Below are 19,564 nucleotides of genomic sequence, written 5' to 3' on the forward strand. Positions count from 1 at the left end.
TTTGGATAGCTACATGGAGCTTAGAAAAATAGAGGGCTATAGGTAAGCCCAGTAATTTCTAAGGCAGGGACACGTTCGGCACAACTTTGTGGGCCGAAGGGCCTGTACTGTGCTGTTGGTTTTCTATGTTTCTAGCCCCACGCATTCTTCTAAATTCCAGTGAGTACAGGCCCAAAGCTGCCAAACGCTCCTCACATGTTAACCCCTTCATTCCCAAAGTCATCCTCGTGAACCTCCTCTGGACTTCCTCCAACGTCAATCCATCCTTTCTGACATAAGGGGCCAAAAGCTGTTGACAATCTGCGGCCTGACTAGTGTCTTATAAAGATTCAGCACTATCTGCTTCCTTTGATATTCTATTTCCCTTGTAATAAATGCCGACATTGCACTTGCCTTCTTTCCTGCAGACTCTGCCTGTGAATTAACTTTTGGGCGTCTTGCACAAGGATTCCCACGTCTCTTTGCACCATTGATGTTTGAATTTTCTCCCCATTTAGATAACAGACCACACTATTGTTTAGTTTACCAAAATGCATTATCATGTATTTCCCAACACTGTATTCCGATCCATCTAAATCCTGCTGCAATCTCATTTCTTCCTCAGCACTACCTACCCCTCTTGCTATCTTCATCTCATCTGCAAGCTTTGCCACAAAACCATCAATTCCATTAGCCCAATCATTGTAAACCATGTGAGAAGTAGCGGTCCCAATACTGACCCCTGAGGGCACTTTCTATTCCCACTCACTGCCTCCTGCCTGTCAGCCATTCCTCTATCCATGCCAGTATCTTTCCTGTAACACCATGGGATTTTATCTTGTTAAACAGCTTCACGTGAGGCGCCTTCTCAAATGCCTTCTGGAAATCTACAAACCTATGCAAATAACATCCGCTGCGCCTGTTTGTTCCTTCTTTGAAGAATTCCAACAGATTTGTTAGCCAAGATTTCCCTTTATAGAAACCACGTTGCCTTTACTTATCATTAGTCTCCCAGTATCCTGAAACTTCATCTTTAATAATGGACTTCAACACTGAAATTAGACTAATTAGCCTATAATTTCTTCTGTTTTGCTTCCTCCCTTCTAAAATATGGAGTGGCCTTTGCAATTTTCCAGTCCTCCGAGACCATGCCAGAATGCAGTGATTCTTGAAAGATCATGAACAATGCATCCGTTATCACTTCAGCTACCTCTCTAAGGACTCTGGCATGTAACAGGGTGACCAAACCTATACACTGTGTTCAAAGTGTGGCAAACAACTTATTCAAACTCATAATCTTTTTCACAGAAATGGCATGCATATGATTAGCTGAGCCTCAAATTCCAAAGTTCAAAATTCAAATTTTATTATTTAGTACATCGATGTCACTACAGACAACCCCAGGACTCATTTTCTTGTGGGCATACTCAACAAAGTGATTAAACAGTAACTTTAACAGGATCAATGAAATACCGCCCAACCAGTGCGTTCAACTCGAGTGCGGAAGACAACGAACTGTGTAAATGCAAATTTAAATTAATAGAAATAAGTAACAAGAACATAAGATGAAGAACCCTTGGAAGTGAGCCCATTGGCTGTGAGAATATTTCAATGATGGGGCAAGTGATGTTGAGTGAAGCTACCCTGCTTTGGTGGTGCAAATTCTACCTTCTATATACGTCGCATTTGGGAAAAAAAAGGGCTTTGGGGGGGATGTTTATTATACATGGCATTTTAGGCCTTGTAAGCTTAACTGAGTTCGTTTGGGGAGGTGACAAAGGTGAATGGTGAGAGCGAGGCAGAGGATGTTGTCTACACAGACTTTTGAAAAGCTTTTGACAAGGTAAGGAACTGTCCATAGGTACCAGGCACAGATACACAGCTCGGTGCCTAAGACTTCTGCACAGTACTGTAGTGATTTTATGTATTGCACTGTACTGCTGCCTCAAAAAAAAATTTCATGACACATGTGATTGATGATAAACCTGATTCTGATCTGGGTCTCTGTTGTGGACTGAGAGTGGGAAGGGGGCAGGGAGAGGGGAATCATGGTTGGGGAAAGGGGAAGGGAGAGGGGAGGGAGCGGGAAGCACGAGAGAGAAATTCTGTAATGATCAATAAACCGATTGTTTGGAATCAAATGACCTTGCCTGGTGTCCCTGGGCTGGCTGTGTGTGTCTGTACCCTCACCACCACCCCTTGGCCCAGCATTCCTGCTCTACCACCACCCCCCCACCTCGGTGCTTCAACCTCCCCATTCCCAACATCCTTTGCTCCCACCAGATTTACAAACTCGCGCTCCGCTCTACGTTGACGAGTACTGTATTGTAAATGTCTTACAACCTCGTTGTATATATGTGCCTAAGACTTTTGCACAGTACTTTAAGATGACAGTAGATGTAAAAGCTGGCCCCAGAGGAGGAGTCAATGCATTGGATGTGCCTGTGCATTGATGCCTGCTCCCTCTCCCACCATGAACCTCACATTAAAACACCTCTGAATCATCCACTATTAATCACCAGCTGCTGCACCCACTCTCTCTGGGTCCCTGAGCTCCCCTCTGTCAGGAGCTGATCCAAGCAGAGAGTTTTGTTCCTGTTGGAGGAAACAGACAGAAAGAGGCTCTGTGATGCTCCTCACTCTGGGCTCCTGTTGGAACGTGCCTTGCCACCTCACCTCACCAACTGTACCAAGGCCGGGAGTTCCGTGAAGTCTCAGGGAGGGAGGAGTCCCAAGATAATCCTCTTTGTGAGGTCAAGGGGAGGAAGGGCAATCTAGAGGGGGTCTGAAATTTCCCCCCTGAAAAACGTGGGCTGCCCCTGCTCCCTGGATGCTGATTGCCTCCCCCATGGCATGTCCACCTGCCCCAGCCTGGTCCAGGCAGATAGAGGGACTTGCTACAGCAAACAATAAAAATAGTGTGGTTGAATATATGATTAGGGAGCTGGTGCAGTACGGAGGGATGGGCAACCAGCAGATACAGTACCGTCCAAAAGTCCGAGGCACGTGTAAAAATAATTCTGTAAAGTGAAGATGCTTTAAAAAAATGAGTTCAGAAGTTTCTAAACATCAAAAAATGTACTATGAAGAGCAGTAAAAAAATAAATGAGATCAATACTTGGTGTGGCCACCATTTGCCTTTAAAACAGCATCAATTCCACGTGCATCGTCGTGCAGTTTTATAGGAAAATCGGCTGGTAGGATGTTCCAAGCATCTTGCAGAATCTGCCAGAGTCTCTCCAGGTAGTCTCAAAAAGCCTCAGTGATGTTGAGATTGGGGCGCTATTGAATTCATACCATCTGAAACTCTGCGATGCCTTACAGTTCTGCACAGTACCGTACATGGACGAAACTGGAACTCCCGGAGGAAACCCACACGGTCACGGGGCGAACATACAAACTCCTTACAGACAGTGGCAGGAATTGAAACCGGGTCAAAGTGTCATGCCAACTGCAAATGAGAGAAAATCTGCAGATGCTGGAAAACCCAGCAACACACACAAAATGCTGGAGGAACTCAGCAGGCCAGGCAGCATCTGTGGAAAAGATCTCCTTCCCACCACTCGTCACCGGGTCTGGATCCCCTTTCCCTCTGCTCCTCCCCCTCCTATTCTGTGGATCTCCTCCCTCCCCTTGTCTCTAGGTCTCAACTTCCCGTGTCTCGAGGTCGCCGCCTACCTCCCCTTACTGCTTCACTGGATCTATTCTGTCTCTTCATCCCCTGCCCCCCAAATTGCTGTATCAGACTCTGCCCCATTTCTCTGGGACACCATCTCTTATCACTCTAGTTTCCTGTCCATATCTCTCCTCCCATCTCCAGACTACCCTCTTTCCTGTTTTCTCTCCTCCAGCTGCACCTTTCTGTGCTCCCCCCGCCCTGGGCTCTTTCCCCCAGCATTTCTGTGATACCATACCCTCCCCTCCAGAACCACCTTGGCAACACCCGCTTTTCACCACAACACCCTTCCCTCACACCCATCCACCGTCATCGTGACACTACCCCCACCCGTTTTCAGGATTCCTTTCAGTCACCCATGGTCCGTGGGACACCCCCTCAGCACATAACCCCACTTCTGGTATGTCTCCACACCTCGCCACTCCACCCTTACATCTATGGGCCTCCTCCCCACCGTCTCTGGGACACTTTCTTCCCCCTTCCAGCTACCCACGCCTTCCTCTGGGACACACCATTTGCCCTCTCCTAATCCCACCTTTTTCTGAATGCCCCATATCCCACTTCCACGCCCCCGCCATTGGAACGGTTTGGACTTTGATAAGTTTGGTGTCTTTTATTTATTTTCTTTTCCTTCATATATACTGCATCATTATTAATCACTTAGTTACAGTAATCTTTAAAAATTGTAATCATTTAATCGCTTATGGTGTACCGTCTGTTCTTTGGCAAGGCGGGGACATCACACAGCATCCACACCAGCTGATTACCCAGTTTGGCGGGGCCGAAGGCTGCTCCCCCTAGACAAGAATGAGCTGAGCGAGCCTGAGGCGACCCGGGGGAGGGGGATGTACTGTCAACTCCAACTCCGTTTCGGAACACCCTCCCCCTCACGTCCCTGGGATACTTGTCCACCCCTGGCACAGGGACACTCCCTTCCTCCCTCGCACCAACCAGACTGTGGAATAACCCCATTCCCCTCCCATACATGAGTTGAAGGTACAGCCTTCCTCACCCCCCCGCACCTACTTTTGTGATAACCATGACGCCTCCTGAACCAGTGTGTCTGTCAAGCACCATCATTCCTTCCCTTCCCATCCCCACACCCGTTGGTGTGTCACCAATTTCACCCAACCGTCTACGATCAACATCCCCCATCTTGGGGAGTGGAGAGAGGGGAGGGTGAGGGGGAGAGACTTAAAGAGAAAGACAAAGATGTTGGTAATTCTCTTTTTTTGTTTATGTAGGGAGCATAAGCTACCGTATGTGCTATGCGTGAAGTGAACTGAATCACTCTGTTTCAGTGACTATAATTTCACTGCAGTTCTGGGGACAAGAAGTAAATGCCTAGTTTTTCTCTTTAAAAAAAGACGTGAGATGTAGTGGTAGTTAATAGTGTTATTCCTATACCACTCAGTTATCCAGGCCCACATGGGAGTATTTCACATACTGAACCAATAAAGTTCAGTTGAAAATCCTGTATACTGGGGCCCTAGGTGTTCTTGTACATCAGTCAATGAAAGCAAGCATGCAGGTGCAGCAGGCAGTGAAGAAAGCTAACGGCATGCCGGCTTTTATAACATGAGGAATTGAGTATAGGAGTAAAGAGGTCCTTCTGAAGCTGTACAGGGCCCTGGTGAGACCCCACCTGGAGTATTGTGTTCAGTTCTGGTCTCCAAATTTGAGGAAGGACATTCTTGCTATTGAGGGAGTGCAGCGTAGGTTCACAAGGTTAATTCCCGGAATGGCGGGACTGTCATATTCTGAGATTGGAGCAACTGGGCTTGTATACACTGGAATTTAGAAGAATGAGAGGGGATCTGATAGAAACATATAAGTTTATTAAGGGATTGGACACACTGGAGGCAGGAAGCATGTTCCCACTGATGGGTGAGTCCAGAACTAGAGGCCACAGTTGAAGAATAAGGGGTAGGCCATTTAGAACAGAGCTGCGGAAAAACTTTTTCACCCAGAGAGTGGTGGATATGTGGAATGCTCTGCCCCAGAAGGCAGTAGAGGCCAAGTCTCTGGATGCATTCAAGAGAGAGTTAGATAGAGCTCTTATAGACAGTGGGGTCAAGGGATATGGGGAGAGGGCAGGAACGGGGTACTGATTGTGTATGATCTGCCATGATCACAGTGAATGGCAGTGCTGGCTAGAAGGGCCGAATGGCCTACCCCTGCACCTACTGTCTGTTAGTTTGCTCCGCACTATCCTTCAATAACAAACAAAACCAGGAGTTCTAAGACCAGAGGACACCGCCTCAGAACAGAGGGACGTCCCTCCAGAACGGAAATGAGGGGGAACTTCTTTAGCCAGAGATGGCGAATCTGTGGAATTTATTGCCACACACAGTTGAGGAGGCCAAGTCTTTAGGTATATTTAAGGCAGAGTTTGATACATTATTGATTAGTCAGGACATGGATACAGGGAGAAGGCAGGGGATTGTGGCTGAGGGGAAATGGATCAGCCGTGATGAAATGGCAGAGCAGACTTTATGGTCAAATAGCCTAATTCTGCTCCGATATCATTTAGTCAGACCAAACCCCACCCCCCCCCCCCGTGTTCAGTTTCAGGTGTGATGAACAGCAGGAATCTGACGCTAACATCACAACTGAACTGGAAACTGGATTCTCCAAATATGGTGGTTAAATGATCATTATTGAGTAATTTAGACTCTATGAAGTTGCTGGTGTCTGAGCAGCTGGGATGACGGAGTAGTCACACAGGACAGGTGTGGACTTGCTATTGCCTGACAAGGCGAGATCATTGAGTGAATCCCAGCCCACACATGAAGCAAATGAACTGCCCCCAGTGTAAACACTCTGCTGTGTCAGTGGCTCAGGTGCTGGGGTGAATCCCTTCCCACGTACAGAGCAGGTGAACATCCTCTCCCCCCACCCATGTAAATGTTATGATGAATCATCTAGCCGGAGAAGGAGATCAATCCACATCTGCAATCAGGACACTTTTACTGTCTCTCTGTGGCATAAAACCCCTTAAGTATCTTCATGATGGTTGACGGAGCTTATCCCACCGTCACACCTAGCCAGGGAATTGCCTCTCCATAGTGTGAATTGCTGATGTTTCTGCAGACTGGGAACCTGAAACTTCCCACACCCAGAGCAAGTGAAAAATCTTGTGAACTGGCCGGGGTGGCTGCAGGCTAAACGGATGGCTGAATCCCTTCCCACACTCAGAACAGATGAGCGATTTTTCCTTTCTACGAGCTCTGTAGTGCATTGCCAGGGCAGGCAATGCCGTGAATCACTCCCACACGTCAAGCAACTGTGTGCCTGATCTTTAGTGAAGATATGCTGGGGTGTTCTCAGGGCCCTGGAACGAAAGCACTTTTCAATGAGAATTTAAAACAGGCAACTTCATTTCAGACACAGGGCAAATGAACGGGGTTAAGTGGGTACCTGCAGAGTAGCGGAGGGATGGAGCTCCTTTTGCAGAGAGATACCCCCACGCCACCACCCAACATTATCATCATGCACCCAACGATAAGAATTGAAGTAACAGCGGATTCCCAGCGGTGACCTGCTGAAGGTGCAAAAGTGATGGAAGGAGCCCGTTTATCCCGTGCAGCATTTTAACTCACTGGAGTATGAACACGTTTCCTTCTTTTCGGCATCATTGGCAACTAGTCCCATTGCGTGTGGACATCAATGTTCCACTTCAACTAGTAGAAAATTGTTTATCTGAAAGATACATTATCAGTTTTTGCTGTTTTATAAACTTGGAACTCTATTTTTCATCAGGACCCCAAATCCCAAGATATAGATAGCAAGATTTCAACTGTGTCATGACTTCTGTCCCCTGAACGCCTGAGCTCCTTTCAGCACATATTTGGTCTCTTGGCACCAGCACACTCAATCTGCAGTGATATTTAACCTCAGGGGGTTCTGGGCAAGAACAGTGCCATTGAAAGCATTGCCTCCTCTTTGCCAAATGGTCAGTATCTTTATGAGAACTCAGCAGCTTCCACAAGCAATACGCTCAACGCCAACAGGCATTTTGTGTGTCAACAATCAAATTCAACCTTTTCATTTTCAGTCATTCAGCTCCTGACAGTTGCTTCTCTGTATGGCCCCCGCCCCTGCTCCTCATTGTACTCCCCTACCCCTGAGCACTCGGCTTTGAGACTTTGCACCCTAACAACCCAGCTGTGTGAGACATAGCCCTTGAAAGAAGTGAAAATGAGCAGGGAATAAGGTGTTCAACTACCAGAGTCATTCTTCCTGGGCCCAGAGATCTGAGGGACAGGCAACATGTCAGACATAACTGCAGTCAGCCCATCATCTTCCTTCTGAGTCTGCAGGGTCCATAGGAAAACTCTTCACCCACGGAACTGGGACAGGAACGCATCGCCACAGGGAGAGCGAGGGGCAAACAACAGGGAAGGGTTTAAAAGCACTGCTGTGAAACAGAGATACTGGCTAGGACCAGACTGGCTGTGTTGACTCCATACCATGCTGTGGATTCACCAAGTACCTGAGATAGAACTTAAATTAAAACTGAATTATCTGAAACGGAGCCAAAATAGTCCCATTCAAAATGAACATGACCTGTCGCAGTTACTTGAAACCGCTGAGAGACTGAGTGAGGGAATTAACACTGTGTGATGCGCTTCCAAATGAGTTCCAAGTTGAGAAAAGTACTTTATTAGAAAAACCTGCAAAAACTATCAAATATAGTGATATTAGTGAAATGAACGCAGTAAGTGAAGATCGTAGAAAGCAATATAACTGAAATAAGCAATCAACAAAAAATTATTAATTCACTGTCTCACCCCCTCTCAACTACACAAGGACAAAGTGTGAATACGTGACTATACTCATTTGCCACACCCCAACCCATGTGACAGATTAAAGCAACCCATAATAAAAACATGGAACAGAAAATACAACTTAGAGTATATAGATACCTGGTTCCTACAACCCAGCCCCCTGTTATTACACTATAATAATCACAACCACATACTACAAAAATAGGAAAATTTAAATATTTAAAGATAGATATCTTAACATTTATGCAAGTGTCCTCTTCAAGACAAGTAACAGTCACCTGGACCACAGGTTACCCACACATAGGCCAGTGTAGAGTGACAGTTACTCCCACTCTTTCTGATCAAAATCATGGATCTTGGAGCTGTAGCTCCTCAAATTCTGCCTCCTGTGACTGACAGATCTCGGTTATCGGCCTGTCCAGAGAGTTGGCCTGCCTCCTGTGACTGACAGATCTTGGTTATCGGCCTGTCCAGAGAGTTGGCCTGCCTCCTGTGACTGACAGATCTTGGTTATCAGCCTGTCCAGAGAGTTGGTCTTGGCCTTGACGCGTCCCACTGCACAAATCTTCTACTGTCTGCAGGGACCTGAATGACCCTTCCTCTGACCCATGAGCTGGGAGGCACTGAGTTGTCAACGTTCCTGAAGGAAATGGAGCTTTCTACCTGACCGTTTCTGATGCCCCTGTAACTGGGGTATTTACCGCTTGACCCACCGTTTCCAAAGCAAACTGGGATGCCGTGACACCCACGTTCCATTCTCCAGGAATGCTTCATCCTTCCGGAGGCCACATCCGCCGGGCTACTTGAAGAGTTTACGTACCTTCATCGAGGTGCTTCAGAAACCTTAAGAAGTTTGGAAACTCTGTTGGCAATGAAGGTGTGGAACCCGGAAGTTTCTTTCTCGATATATTACAGAAGTACGATCAGTTGAAAAACACTGATTCATGAAGCAGCGTGTGCAGTTCCGTCCTCCAAACTGTGTCCACATGGCGTGCAATCATTGCAGCAGTGAGCTCCATACGAGGAATGGAAATTGACTTCATCGAAGCTACCGAAGATTTTCCCGTGATGCAAGCACTGTCCAGAGAGTACGTGTTGTGTCACTGCTCCATAGCCATCCTTGCCTGCACCTGTAGCGTGGTGTTACCATGCAGCAGTAACTTCACCAGAATCCAGGGACTTCAACTAACAATCTTGAAGTCTTGCAGCTGACAGAGTTCTACCAAGCAGCTTGTCCGCTAGAGAGCAAGTGATGTTGGTATACGCTCATCGCAACCAAGCCCTTTCTTACATTAATCTTGTAGGATATTCTTAGCAGACAGTGCCACCTAAAGGATCACCCCTCCTGGTGAGTGGTCTATCGGGAATCAAGATCTTAAACTTCAAAGACTGACTGCACCATTGCACACCCAGTATTCTCTCCAATGAAAGTATATCTTGATCCAAATCAAAATCCTTTCTGTCTTTCGCTCTTCTGATCACAGCTAGCACACTATGCCTTGTGCTTATGTACTTTGCGAGTCGAAAGCCACCTTTAGCACAGATGGATACAATGCCATGATGCAGAGACACTGTTTCGTCCTCAGAGGACATCACACAAGATAGTCACTAACAGAGAAGCAATACAAAACCTTGTCTCGCAGCTGACTTGTTCTTTAACTGTGCAGCTCCGCAGGGTGAAGTTGGCACAGCTCGGTGATGAAGTTGCTCCAAAGTGATGTTCCAGCATTTCTTGCCTGAGGTCACCATCGGGACACCAGAGACACCTCAGCATATCTGACCTTCTGATGAACCATCGACTTCATAGCTAACTGGTTCCTCTCCGAATCTGTTGTTTATCCGATCAGTGAGCTAGTACGATCCGGCTCCTGTAAGAGCTGAGCACTGTGACATTCCCAGAAAAGTCACTCCACACTCAAACACCCCTTTTCTGGGGTGATAAACACTACGATGTCAAACGTCCTATATTTTACCATCAGAGAGTTCCAGATCCTCTCTTTTGCCAGAACCTTTGGATATGACATCCCTCCATGAAAGCTGTGTCACTGTGAAAGGTCAAATCCCTCTTAAACATCTTCCTTAGATTGAGAGCACACTGGTCTCCAATCTTCCTGTTCACCTCCTTCTTTCTCAAAGGTAAACTCATCTGCACAATTTGTAACTAGCTCCACAAACTTGTGGTCTTCCCTTGACAAACCATCTTGACTGCATACAGGGAAGTCTGCCCCGAAAGCTCGTGTGTTCAAAACTTAGATCCTGCTGACTGTCAGCTCAGGCTGCGCACATTCCCTCCCGTCACCATTCACAGTCTAACTGTTCTAATCCCATAGAATCCATCATTAACACTGCCAATCACTTACACAAGCTCCAATGCTTCAGGTACATTCATCCCCCTCAGCAGCTCAATTTCCAAATCAACTTCAGGCAAATGCACACCTGAGACCATTCCTTGAAAGCCCTCCGTCATAGAATGTTCCCTCCCTCCATGCATTTAGATGTCAGGTAGTTGACATAGCGTTCAGAATCTAGACAGCCATTTTCAAACCTACTCACGACCTTCTCGACACCAGTACATAAGAGAATGCATGTCCTTTTTCCTGTGAGTTTGAGCTTGTTCCTGACGCTCACTGTACAGAACACTGCTGTACTTCCTTGTTCCGCTTCTTAGACAGTCCCTGTACTGGAATTATGGGGAGATTACAATCACGTTCCCAGTCCCTGTACTGGAATTATGGGGAGATTACAATCACGTTCCCAGTCCCTGTACTGGAATTATGGGGAGATTACAATCACGTTCCCAGTCCCTGTACTGGAATTATGGGGAGATTACAATCACGTTCCCAGTCCCTGTACTGGAATTATGGGGAGATTACAATCACGTTCCCAGTCCCTGTACTGGAATTATGGGGAGATTACAATCACGTTCCCAGTCCCTGTACTGGAATTATGGGGAGATTACAATCACGCTCCCAGTCCCTGTACTGGAATTATGGGGAGATTACAATCACGTTCCCAGTCCCTGTACTGGAATTATGGGGAGATTACAATCACGCTCCCAGTCCCTGTACTGGAATTATGGGGAGATTACAATCACGCTCCCAGTCCCTGTACTGGAATTATGGGGAGATTACAATCACGCTCCCAGTCCCTGTACTGGAATTATGGGGAGATTACAATCACGTTCCCAGTCCCTGTACTGGAATTATGGGGAGATTACAATCACGTTCCCAGTCCCTGTACTGGAATTATGGGGAGATTACAATCACGTTCCCAGTCCCTGTACTGGAATTATGGGGAGATTACAATCACGCTCCCAGTCCCTGTACTGGAATTATGGGGAGATTACAATCACGCTCCCAGTCCCTGTACTGGAATTATGGGGAGATTACAATCACGCTCCCAGTCCCTGTACTGGAATTATGGGGAGATTACAATCACGTTCCCAGTCCCTGTACTGGAATTATGGGGAGATTACAATCACGTTCCCAGTCCCTGTACTGGAATTATGGGGAGATTACAATCACGTTCCCAGTCCCTGTACTGGAATTATGGGGAGATTACAATCACGTTCCCAGTCCCTGCACTGGAATTATGGGGAGATTACAATCACGTTCCCAGTCCCTGTACTGGAATTATGGGGAGATTACAATCACGTTCCCAGTCCCTGTACTGGAATTATGGGGAGATTACAATCACGCTCCCAGTCCCTGTACTGGAATTATGGGGAGATTACAATCACGTTCCCAGTCCCTGCACTGGAATTATGGGGAGATTACAATCACGCTCCCAGTCCCTGTACTGGAATTATGGGGAGATTACAATCACGCTCCCAGTCCCTGTACTGGAATTATGGGGAGATTACAATCACGTTCCCAGTCCCTGTACTGGAATTATGGGGAGATTACAATCACGCTCCCAGTCCCTGTACTGGAATTATGGGGAGATTACAATCACGTTCCCAGTCCCTGTACTGGAAATATGGGGAGATTACAATCACGTTCCCAGTCCCTGTACTGGAATTATGGGGAGATTACAATCACGCTCCCAGTCCCTGTACTGGAATTATGGGGAGATTACAATCACGCTCCCAGTCCCTGTACTGGAATTATGGAGAGATTACAATCACGTTCCCAGTCCCTGTACTGGAATTATGGGGAGAATACAATCACGTTCCCAGTCCCTGTACTGGAATAATGGGGAGATTACAATCACGGTCCCAGTCCCTGTACTGGAATAATGGGGAGATTACAATCACGTTCCCAGTCCCTGAATGGCCACAAGTTACTCGAGCACTACTCACTGCAATGTTTGATTTTTTCACGGCTTGTTTTAATTCTGCATCCATTTCGTTAAGAGTGAATATGAAGTACACTGGGATGCTTAAAACTGCGTACCTTGTATGAAAGATGCTTCCTGCAAACCTGGCTGATCTTTCCTGCACACAAACAGCTAAAGCAATTCTCCATTAGTAAGGAAATCTCACTCTGAGCCTTTTTCTCCAGCTGAGAGCACAAATCCAAAGTGCGCTTGAGGACCAGACAGACCCCTTTGGCTGGCGAGACCATTTCCCTTCCATTAGATCCAGGTTCAGTTTTAGCTTTCCTTCTCGGTGGCCACAGTGGTGGCAAAGCTGATCCCTTTAGCCCGAGAATGAAGCTGTGACTGGTGTTTGCTTCGTGCAGGTGAAGGAGCACTGGCTCTGTTGCAATATTTACTTGCCTGGCAATATCAGCAAAAGTAGTCTTGTAGTCTAGCAGTTCACAGACCACCATTCTCTCTAAACATACAGGGCAATTTCTTTTCGACAGTCCACACTTTGGCAGGCGTGGCCAGCTGTCTCAGGCAGTGCACTTCATCCATGGCATTGCAAAAAAGACTGCAGAACTGAAGAGCTTTCTCTTTTTCAGATCTGATCAGTGCCCAGGCGGATGAAACCTTCTGTTCGTTACAAAAATGTTCCTGTAGTAAAGCCTGAGGCTTGACATATCCTTTCTTCGGGTCGACATGCTGACGATTCTCTAGGACGCCTCTCGTGTACTGCGCAAGGCAATGGAGGCCGTCTCCATGGCCATCAATCTTGCTTTCTACACTGTTTGCAAACACTTTCATAGATGCACGATACTGTAACAGATCGCCATCAAAGATAAGAATCTATCGTTTAGGCAAAGTTGTTGCCATGCCAATAAGATTATTTTTCATTTTGCTTCATCATAATACTATGTTGACTGGTTTCTACTGTCTGAAACCAGACAGTTTCTGCGCTCTAAGTGAATGAGCACTTTCAGCAGTCAGATACAGCAAAAGAGCCTCATAACTGCAGACAAGAGTAAACTCCCTGAAATATCTCTCGGAGGTCTTGTTCATGTTTCACAGTCATCCGAGGAACAATTGAATCAGCATTGCCACCGAACATTGTTTTTCTCTCAGTGCCTTTTCAACACAGGAATTCAGACTGTAGGACTATCCTGCTGGGGCACTTCCAGCCATTGCCACACTTCACTTTAGCTCCATTTCTTCCTCCAACTTACGTATCCTGTTTCCCTTTTCCAGAGCAGCTCCTCTCGCTCTCTCTTCAAAAGAATTGAAAATACACGTGGACTAAGATGTCAACTGGCCTGTGCTATCGTCAGTTGATCTGCCGCCTGTCCTCAGCCCGCTCATGATCAAGACTCCCTCGAGGTGGTGGACCAGCACCCCCTCCCACTGACGAGCTTAACAACTGGGCATCTGCCTCTATCAGAGTTGCTGGTCGCTTCCATCCAACAGATAGTCTACTCTTCAAGTATCTACGCAGCTACTGAAGGGTTTGCAAAATATGGATACACTGTCAATAATAATTACTGAGCCATTAATGCAGCTAAATTAGCCTGTTTTAGTGTACCAAGCGGAGGCCGTAGGTACAGATTTTCTTCCTGCAGCATCTGATACACTGCTGTTCGGCTTCACATCATCTTGCCGGTCATCTGTATATGTGTAGTGTAGACCTGGCCTGGAATTTGAGACCGTCACCTTTTGCAAGGTGGGACGTGTATTCACAGTAACGTCCTTGGGTCATTCACTGCCTCAGCTCTCGATGTCTGGAAGACATTCATTTATAACCCGTAATAAAAACGCACGACGTGAAGTACAATCCAGACAGCAAATGTATAACCCGTTCCTGCACGAGCAGGAGAAACCACTCCCCTGCCTGGCGACCAGGGTGCAGTGAGCAGGAGTAATAACCGAAGAGTTGAACACCAGCGGTGCTTTTTGGACTTGCCACTGGATCCAGTAACTGCGATGGTTGAATAACCAGCAGGCAGCCTATTTAAACTTGGTAAACTCAGGAACAATTCACATGGGCACATGGACTGAGGGAACCCTTCCCACATTCAGCACAGGTGAACGGCTTCTCCCCAGTGAGACGTACCTTCAACTGAGATTAGAGTGACTCATTTCCCACAGTCTGAGCGGGTCAACGGCCTCCACCGCAGTGTGAACTAGCTGATATACCTCGAGTCGAGATAACCGAGTGAACCCCTTCCCACAGTCTGAGTGGATGAACAGCCTCGCCCCAGTGCAAGCTCACTAATGTACCTTCAGTTGAGATGATCGAGTGAATCCCTTCCCACAGTCAGAGCAGGTGAATGACCACTCCCCAGTGTGAACTGACTGGTGGGCCAGCAGGTCAGATGATCGAGTGAATCCCTTCCCAAAGTCAGAGCAGGTGAATGACCACTCCCCAGTGTGAACTGACTGGTGGGCCAGCAGGTCAGATGATCGAGTGAATCCCTTCCCACAGTCTGTGCTGGTGAACGGTCTCTCCCCTGTGTGAACTCGCTGATGTACCTTCAGTTGAGATGATCGAGTGAATCCCTTCCCACAGTCTGAGCAGGTGAACGGTCTCTCCCCTGTGTGAACTGACTGGTGGGCCAGCAGGTCAGATGATCGAGTGAATCCCTTCCCACAGTCTGAGCAGGTGAACGGTCTCTCCCCGTGTGAACTCGCTGATGTACCTTCAGTTGAGATGATCGAATGAATCCCTTCCCACACTCTGAGCTGGTGAGCAACCTCTCCCCAGTGTGAGCTGACTGCCGTCTCTGTAGCTGGGCTGACCCAGTGAATCACTTGCCAAAGTCTGATCAGGGCTCCTCCCAGTGTGAACTCGCTGGTGCCTCTGTAGGTTGGTCGACTTAGTGAACCCCTTCCCACAGTCTGAGCATGTGTAGGGTCTCTCACCGGTGTGAATTCGCTGATGTGCCTTCAGTTGAGATGACTGAGTGAATCCCTTCCCACAGGCAGAGCAGGTGAATGGCCTCTCTCCAGTATGAACTCGCTGGTGTGTCAGCAGGTCAGATGATCGAGTGAACCCTTTCCCACAGTCGGAGCAGGAGAACGGTCTCTCCCCAGTGTGGCGTCGCTGATGTGCCTTCAGAGTAGATGACTGAGTGAATCCCTTCCCACAGTCTGAGCAGGTGAATGGCCTCTCCCCAGTGTGAACTCGCTGATGTACCTTCAGTATAGATAACTGAGTGAATCCCTTCCCACAGTCTGAGCAGGAGAATGGCCACTGCCCTGTATGAACTGATTGGTGTGCCAGTAGTTGGAATGACTGAGTGAATCCCTTCCCACAGTCGGAGCAGGTGAATGGCCTCTCTGCAGTGTGAACTGACTGGTGTATCTTCAAGTGGGTTGACTGAGTGAACCCCTTCCCACAGTCTGAGCAGGTAAACGGTCTCTCCCCGGTGTGAACTCGCTGATGTGCCTGCAGTTGAGATGACTGACTGAATCCCTTCCCACAGTCTGAGCAGGTGAACGGCCTCTTTCCAGTGTGAACTGACCGGTGTACCAGCAGGGCAGAGGAGTAATTGAATCCCTTCCCACAGTCTGAGCAGGTGAACAGCATCTCCCCAGTGTGAACTGGCCAGTGTACCAGCAGGCCAGATGATCGAGAGAATCCCTTCCCGCAGTCTGTGCAATTGATCAGCCTCTCCCCAGTGTGAACTGGCCGGTGTACCAGCAGGGCAGAGGAGTAATTGAATCCCTTCCTGCAGTCTGTGCAGTTGATCGGCCTCTCCCCAGTGTGAACTCACTGCAATGTAAGTGGATCAAATGACCAAATGAACCTCTTCCCAGACTCCGACAGCTAAACCAACTCTGGCCCGTGTGAACTCATTTGTGTGGATCAGCTGAGTGAGTGAATCACTCCCAACAGACTCAGAGAGTGAAAGGCGTCTCACAGCTGTGAATCTGTGATATCTTGTCAGCTTGCATGACAGAATGAATTGCTTCCTGCAGACAGAACAGGTGAATCATCTCACCACAGTGTGAACTTGCTTCAGGCTGGACGACCCAGTGGATCCTGTCCCAGACGCAGAGCACTACTGAGAGACAGAATCCCCTCCCACATTGAGAGAAGGAGAATGATGTCTCCCTGCTTTCAGTTCTCCGACAATTCACCAAGTCAGACATCAGACAGAGTGAATCACTCAGACGGTCAATGTCATTGAAGAACTGATCTCGAGTGAACAAATGTTGGTGTTTTCTCAGCACTGCGGTTACTGTATATTTTTAAACAAAAAACACATTTTCAGCTGGGATGAGACACTTCTGCATCTCCAAGGATGAACAACAGATATATTGGTGCTTTAAAGGAAATATATAGTCACTCCTTAAATATCTGGACAGAGACGGCAAAACTGACCTGTTGTTGTGTGTGAGAGATTCCTGCATGCAAATTGTTTGCCATTTCCAGCCTGTAAAAAGAATTACAAAAGGCATCAGTGGGCAAAGGACAGCATTTCAGATGAAATAATTCTAGTCTCCATCACACTGTTACACCGAAGTTTAACCCAAGTTGGAGGAAGAACTCCTGATCTTCTAACTGTGCTCGGATCAGACAGCCAGTTCTCTCACTCCTTTTCTATCTGTACTAGAATGGCCCACTGCTTGGGCTCAGTTTGTTTCTCTGCTTTGGTATGATTTCCAGTTCTGGTCATGCCCTACAGCACTACAAAGAGCACATGATGTTACATGGCTGATCCTGGAGACTTTCTATTTACTATGGGCATTACACCCCCCCCACCCCCACTGGTGGTGAACTCACTGATGGCAATGTCAATGAACATGAAGGGAAGGCAGCTGTCCTTCCCATTGGGTTGCAGCACTTATGTGATGAGAAAGCTATGGGTAATTGTTATCCAGGATAAAAGTGTTTATATCATTTTGTCACCAGAGAGAATGATACAAACATACTCTCACAGGTAGAAAGATCCTGAGCAAGGTAGAACAATGTGATTTTCTCAAGAATTCAATCTAATGGAAGCATTTTTTCCCAATGCAGCACTAATTGACATTTATATCACAGAAGAGGTCGACTCTTCGTCCTAGATTAATCCAGAATTATATCACTGTTCCGAACTTCTAATCCTTGGATTTAGATAGACGGAGATCAATGGATTCTCCCTGGCAGATCCAACCGCTGCCATTCATTCCGCCCGTATAACCAAACACACCCGACCATCTGACGGGGAAAACTCTAGAATTGATACTCATGGCTGCCTGTCTACCCAGAAACCCCCACGAAAGAGAGACCCGTCTATCCGCCTTCGTCCCAGCGAAGCGCATGCGCCACAGAAATGCTGCCTTGTTCTTCCCTGGTCAGCAGAAAGCATCCCGAGGGGCCCGGGTACGGATCGTCGGGCTGAGAGAGGGGGAAAGGAGGGTAAATGTCCCGGGGTGCGGGGCCACGGTGTAGCGGGAGTTCGCAACAATTGCCCCCCCCCCCCCCCAGGAGCTGTGTGAACACCCGCTCCTACCTGCTGTTGATCCTCCGCCCCCCGGCCGCCACTGGGCGCATGCGCAATAGGCGGAAACGAGCTGCGAGTTTTACGCATGCGCAGTTGCTGGAGCTATTCTTGCCATTTACGCATGCGCATTTCATCACAGGCGAATTCTGAAAACTCCGTTGTGAGGGGCAACACCCGTTTGGAAGCACAGAAAATGACCAAAAACATTGGAAGGAGGAGTTTAACATCTCAGAGCATTCTTCCTTGGCCCAGAGTCTCGAGGAACGGTGAATATTTGGGGGAGCCCCAGTGAATTCGACTTTTGCAGTGTGCAGAAAGTCATAGACGACATTCAAGGTGAACCTCTTCACCCACAGACCCGCCGTAATAGAGGGAATGAGGGGTGATCAGCTGTCACCAGCCAGTTACCTCGCGTGCAGACTTTGGGGGAGCAACGGTCTCGCTGTCCCTCCATTGTAATCCCGTTTCAATTGTCACCATGTATCACCTCAGTTCTGTCCGCACAGAACTTACTTGTCACCTTGTCTTTGCCCTGTGGAAGGAAAACGGAAAACCCGCGCGTATTACCGGGAGGACCTACAAACTGCTGGCACAGAAGCCGGAACTCACACTAGCTGCTCGGCTACGAGTCGTCCCAACCTGCAATTCACTAACCCACCCGTCCCCTTCTTCTTCCAAGTCATTTCCAAAAATTACCTCAAAGAGCACTGCTCCGGAACAGATCCCCTGGAAATGCTCCATGTACTTCAGCGTCTTACTCTCTGGCCATGATCCTTCCAAATCCTGGCCGCCAGGTTTTTGCATAGATCTCATGTCTCCTGACTTACTGGATGGGTCTATTATGGGGACTCAATACCGAATAGACAGCACCCACTGCTCAATACCTCATTGATTTATTTTGTCATCTCCTCGAATAAGTCAGTCAGGTGTATAAGGCACGACCTGCCCCTCACAAAGCCATATGATTGTCCCTAATGCCACTTCCTCAAATATTCATTATACCTGATGTTAAAAATCCTCTCCAATAGTTTAGTCAGCATTAATGCTAGAGTCACTTATTTACAATTCCCCGGATTACCAATTTTGTTTCTTGAACAAGCTTATATATGGATTTATATTTAGATTTTACCCAATCTAGGTGAAAGTAGATTGATTTTGCAGACCAAGTAATGAAGAGCAAGCCCCAGAGTAAAGTACTCCGAGAAGGATTCGTCAAATGAGCTTCACCTCCAGCGGGTAATATGGCCGCACACTCGGTTGCTCATATCGTTATCTTTCTAATTATAAAGATAATCCTCCCGTTCATGTTTCAGCTTCCCAATTGCAACATT

General features: G+C 47.5%; 1 protein-coding gene across 4 annotated transcripts; it reads right to left on the reverse strand.

Annotated features, from left to right (window-relative positions):
• Nucleotides 1-1,336: 1,336 nt before the first annotated feature.
• LOC132383735 (zinc finger protein 239-like) lies at nucleotides 1,337-18,282 on the reverse strand. 4 transcript variants are annotated; one of them, XR_009508758.1, is made up of 4 exons: nucleotides 18,243-18,282; nucleotides 17,129-17,180; nucleotides 7,258-7,357; nucleotides 1,337-6,989 (listed from the first exon to the last, which is right to left on the reverse strand). XR_009508758.1 is itself a non-coding variant. In XM_059954935.1 (2 exons), the coding sequence occupies exon 2, from the start codon at nucleotides 16,328-16,330 to the stop codon at nucleotides 15,443-15,445; it is 888 nt and encodes a 295-aa protein (XP_059810918.1). In that variant the 5' UTR covers nucleotides 16,331-17,180; nucleotides 18,243-18,280; the 3' UTR covers nucleotides 12,480-15,442. The 4 variants fall into 4 exon arrangements, 2 of the variants coding, with proteins under 2 accessions (XP_059810918.1, XP_059810919.1); XR_009508757.1 differs by having other exon boundaries at nucleotides 1,337-7,357; XM_059954935.1 differs by lacking the exons at nucleotides 1,337-6,989; nucleotides 7,258-7,357 and having other exon boundaries at nucleotides 12,480-17,180; nucleotides 18,243-18,280.
• Nucleotides 18,283-19,564: the final 1,282 nt, after the last annotated feature.

Source organism: Hypanus sabinus, chromosome 31 (genome assembly GCF_030144855.1).
Source record: "Hypanus sabinus isolate sHypSab1 chromosome 31, sHypSab1.hap1, whole genome shotgun sequence".
Classification (NCBI taxonomy): Eukaryota; Metazoa; Chordata; class Chondrichthyes; order Myliobatiformes; family Dasyatidae; genus Hypanus; species Hypanus sabinus.

Coding starts and splice junctions, on each gene's coding strand:
- LOC132383735 (XM_059954935.1), bottom strand. CDS start 16,330: ATGCTGTTCACCTGCTCAGACTGTGGGAAGGGATTCAATTACTCCTCT.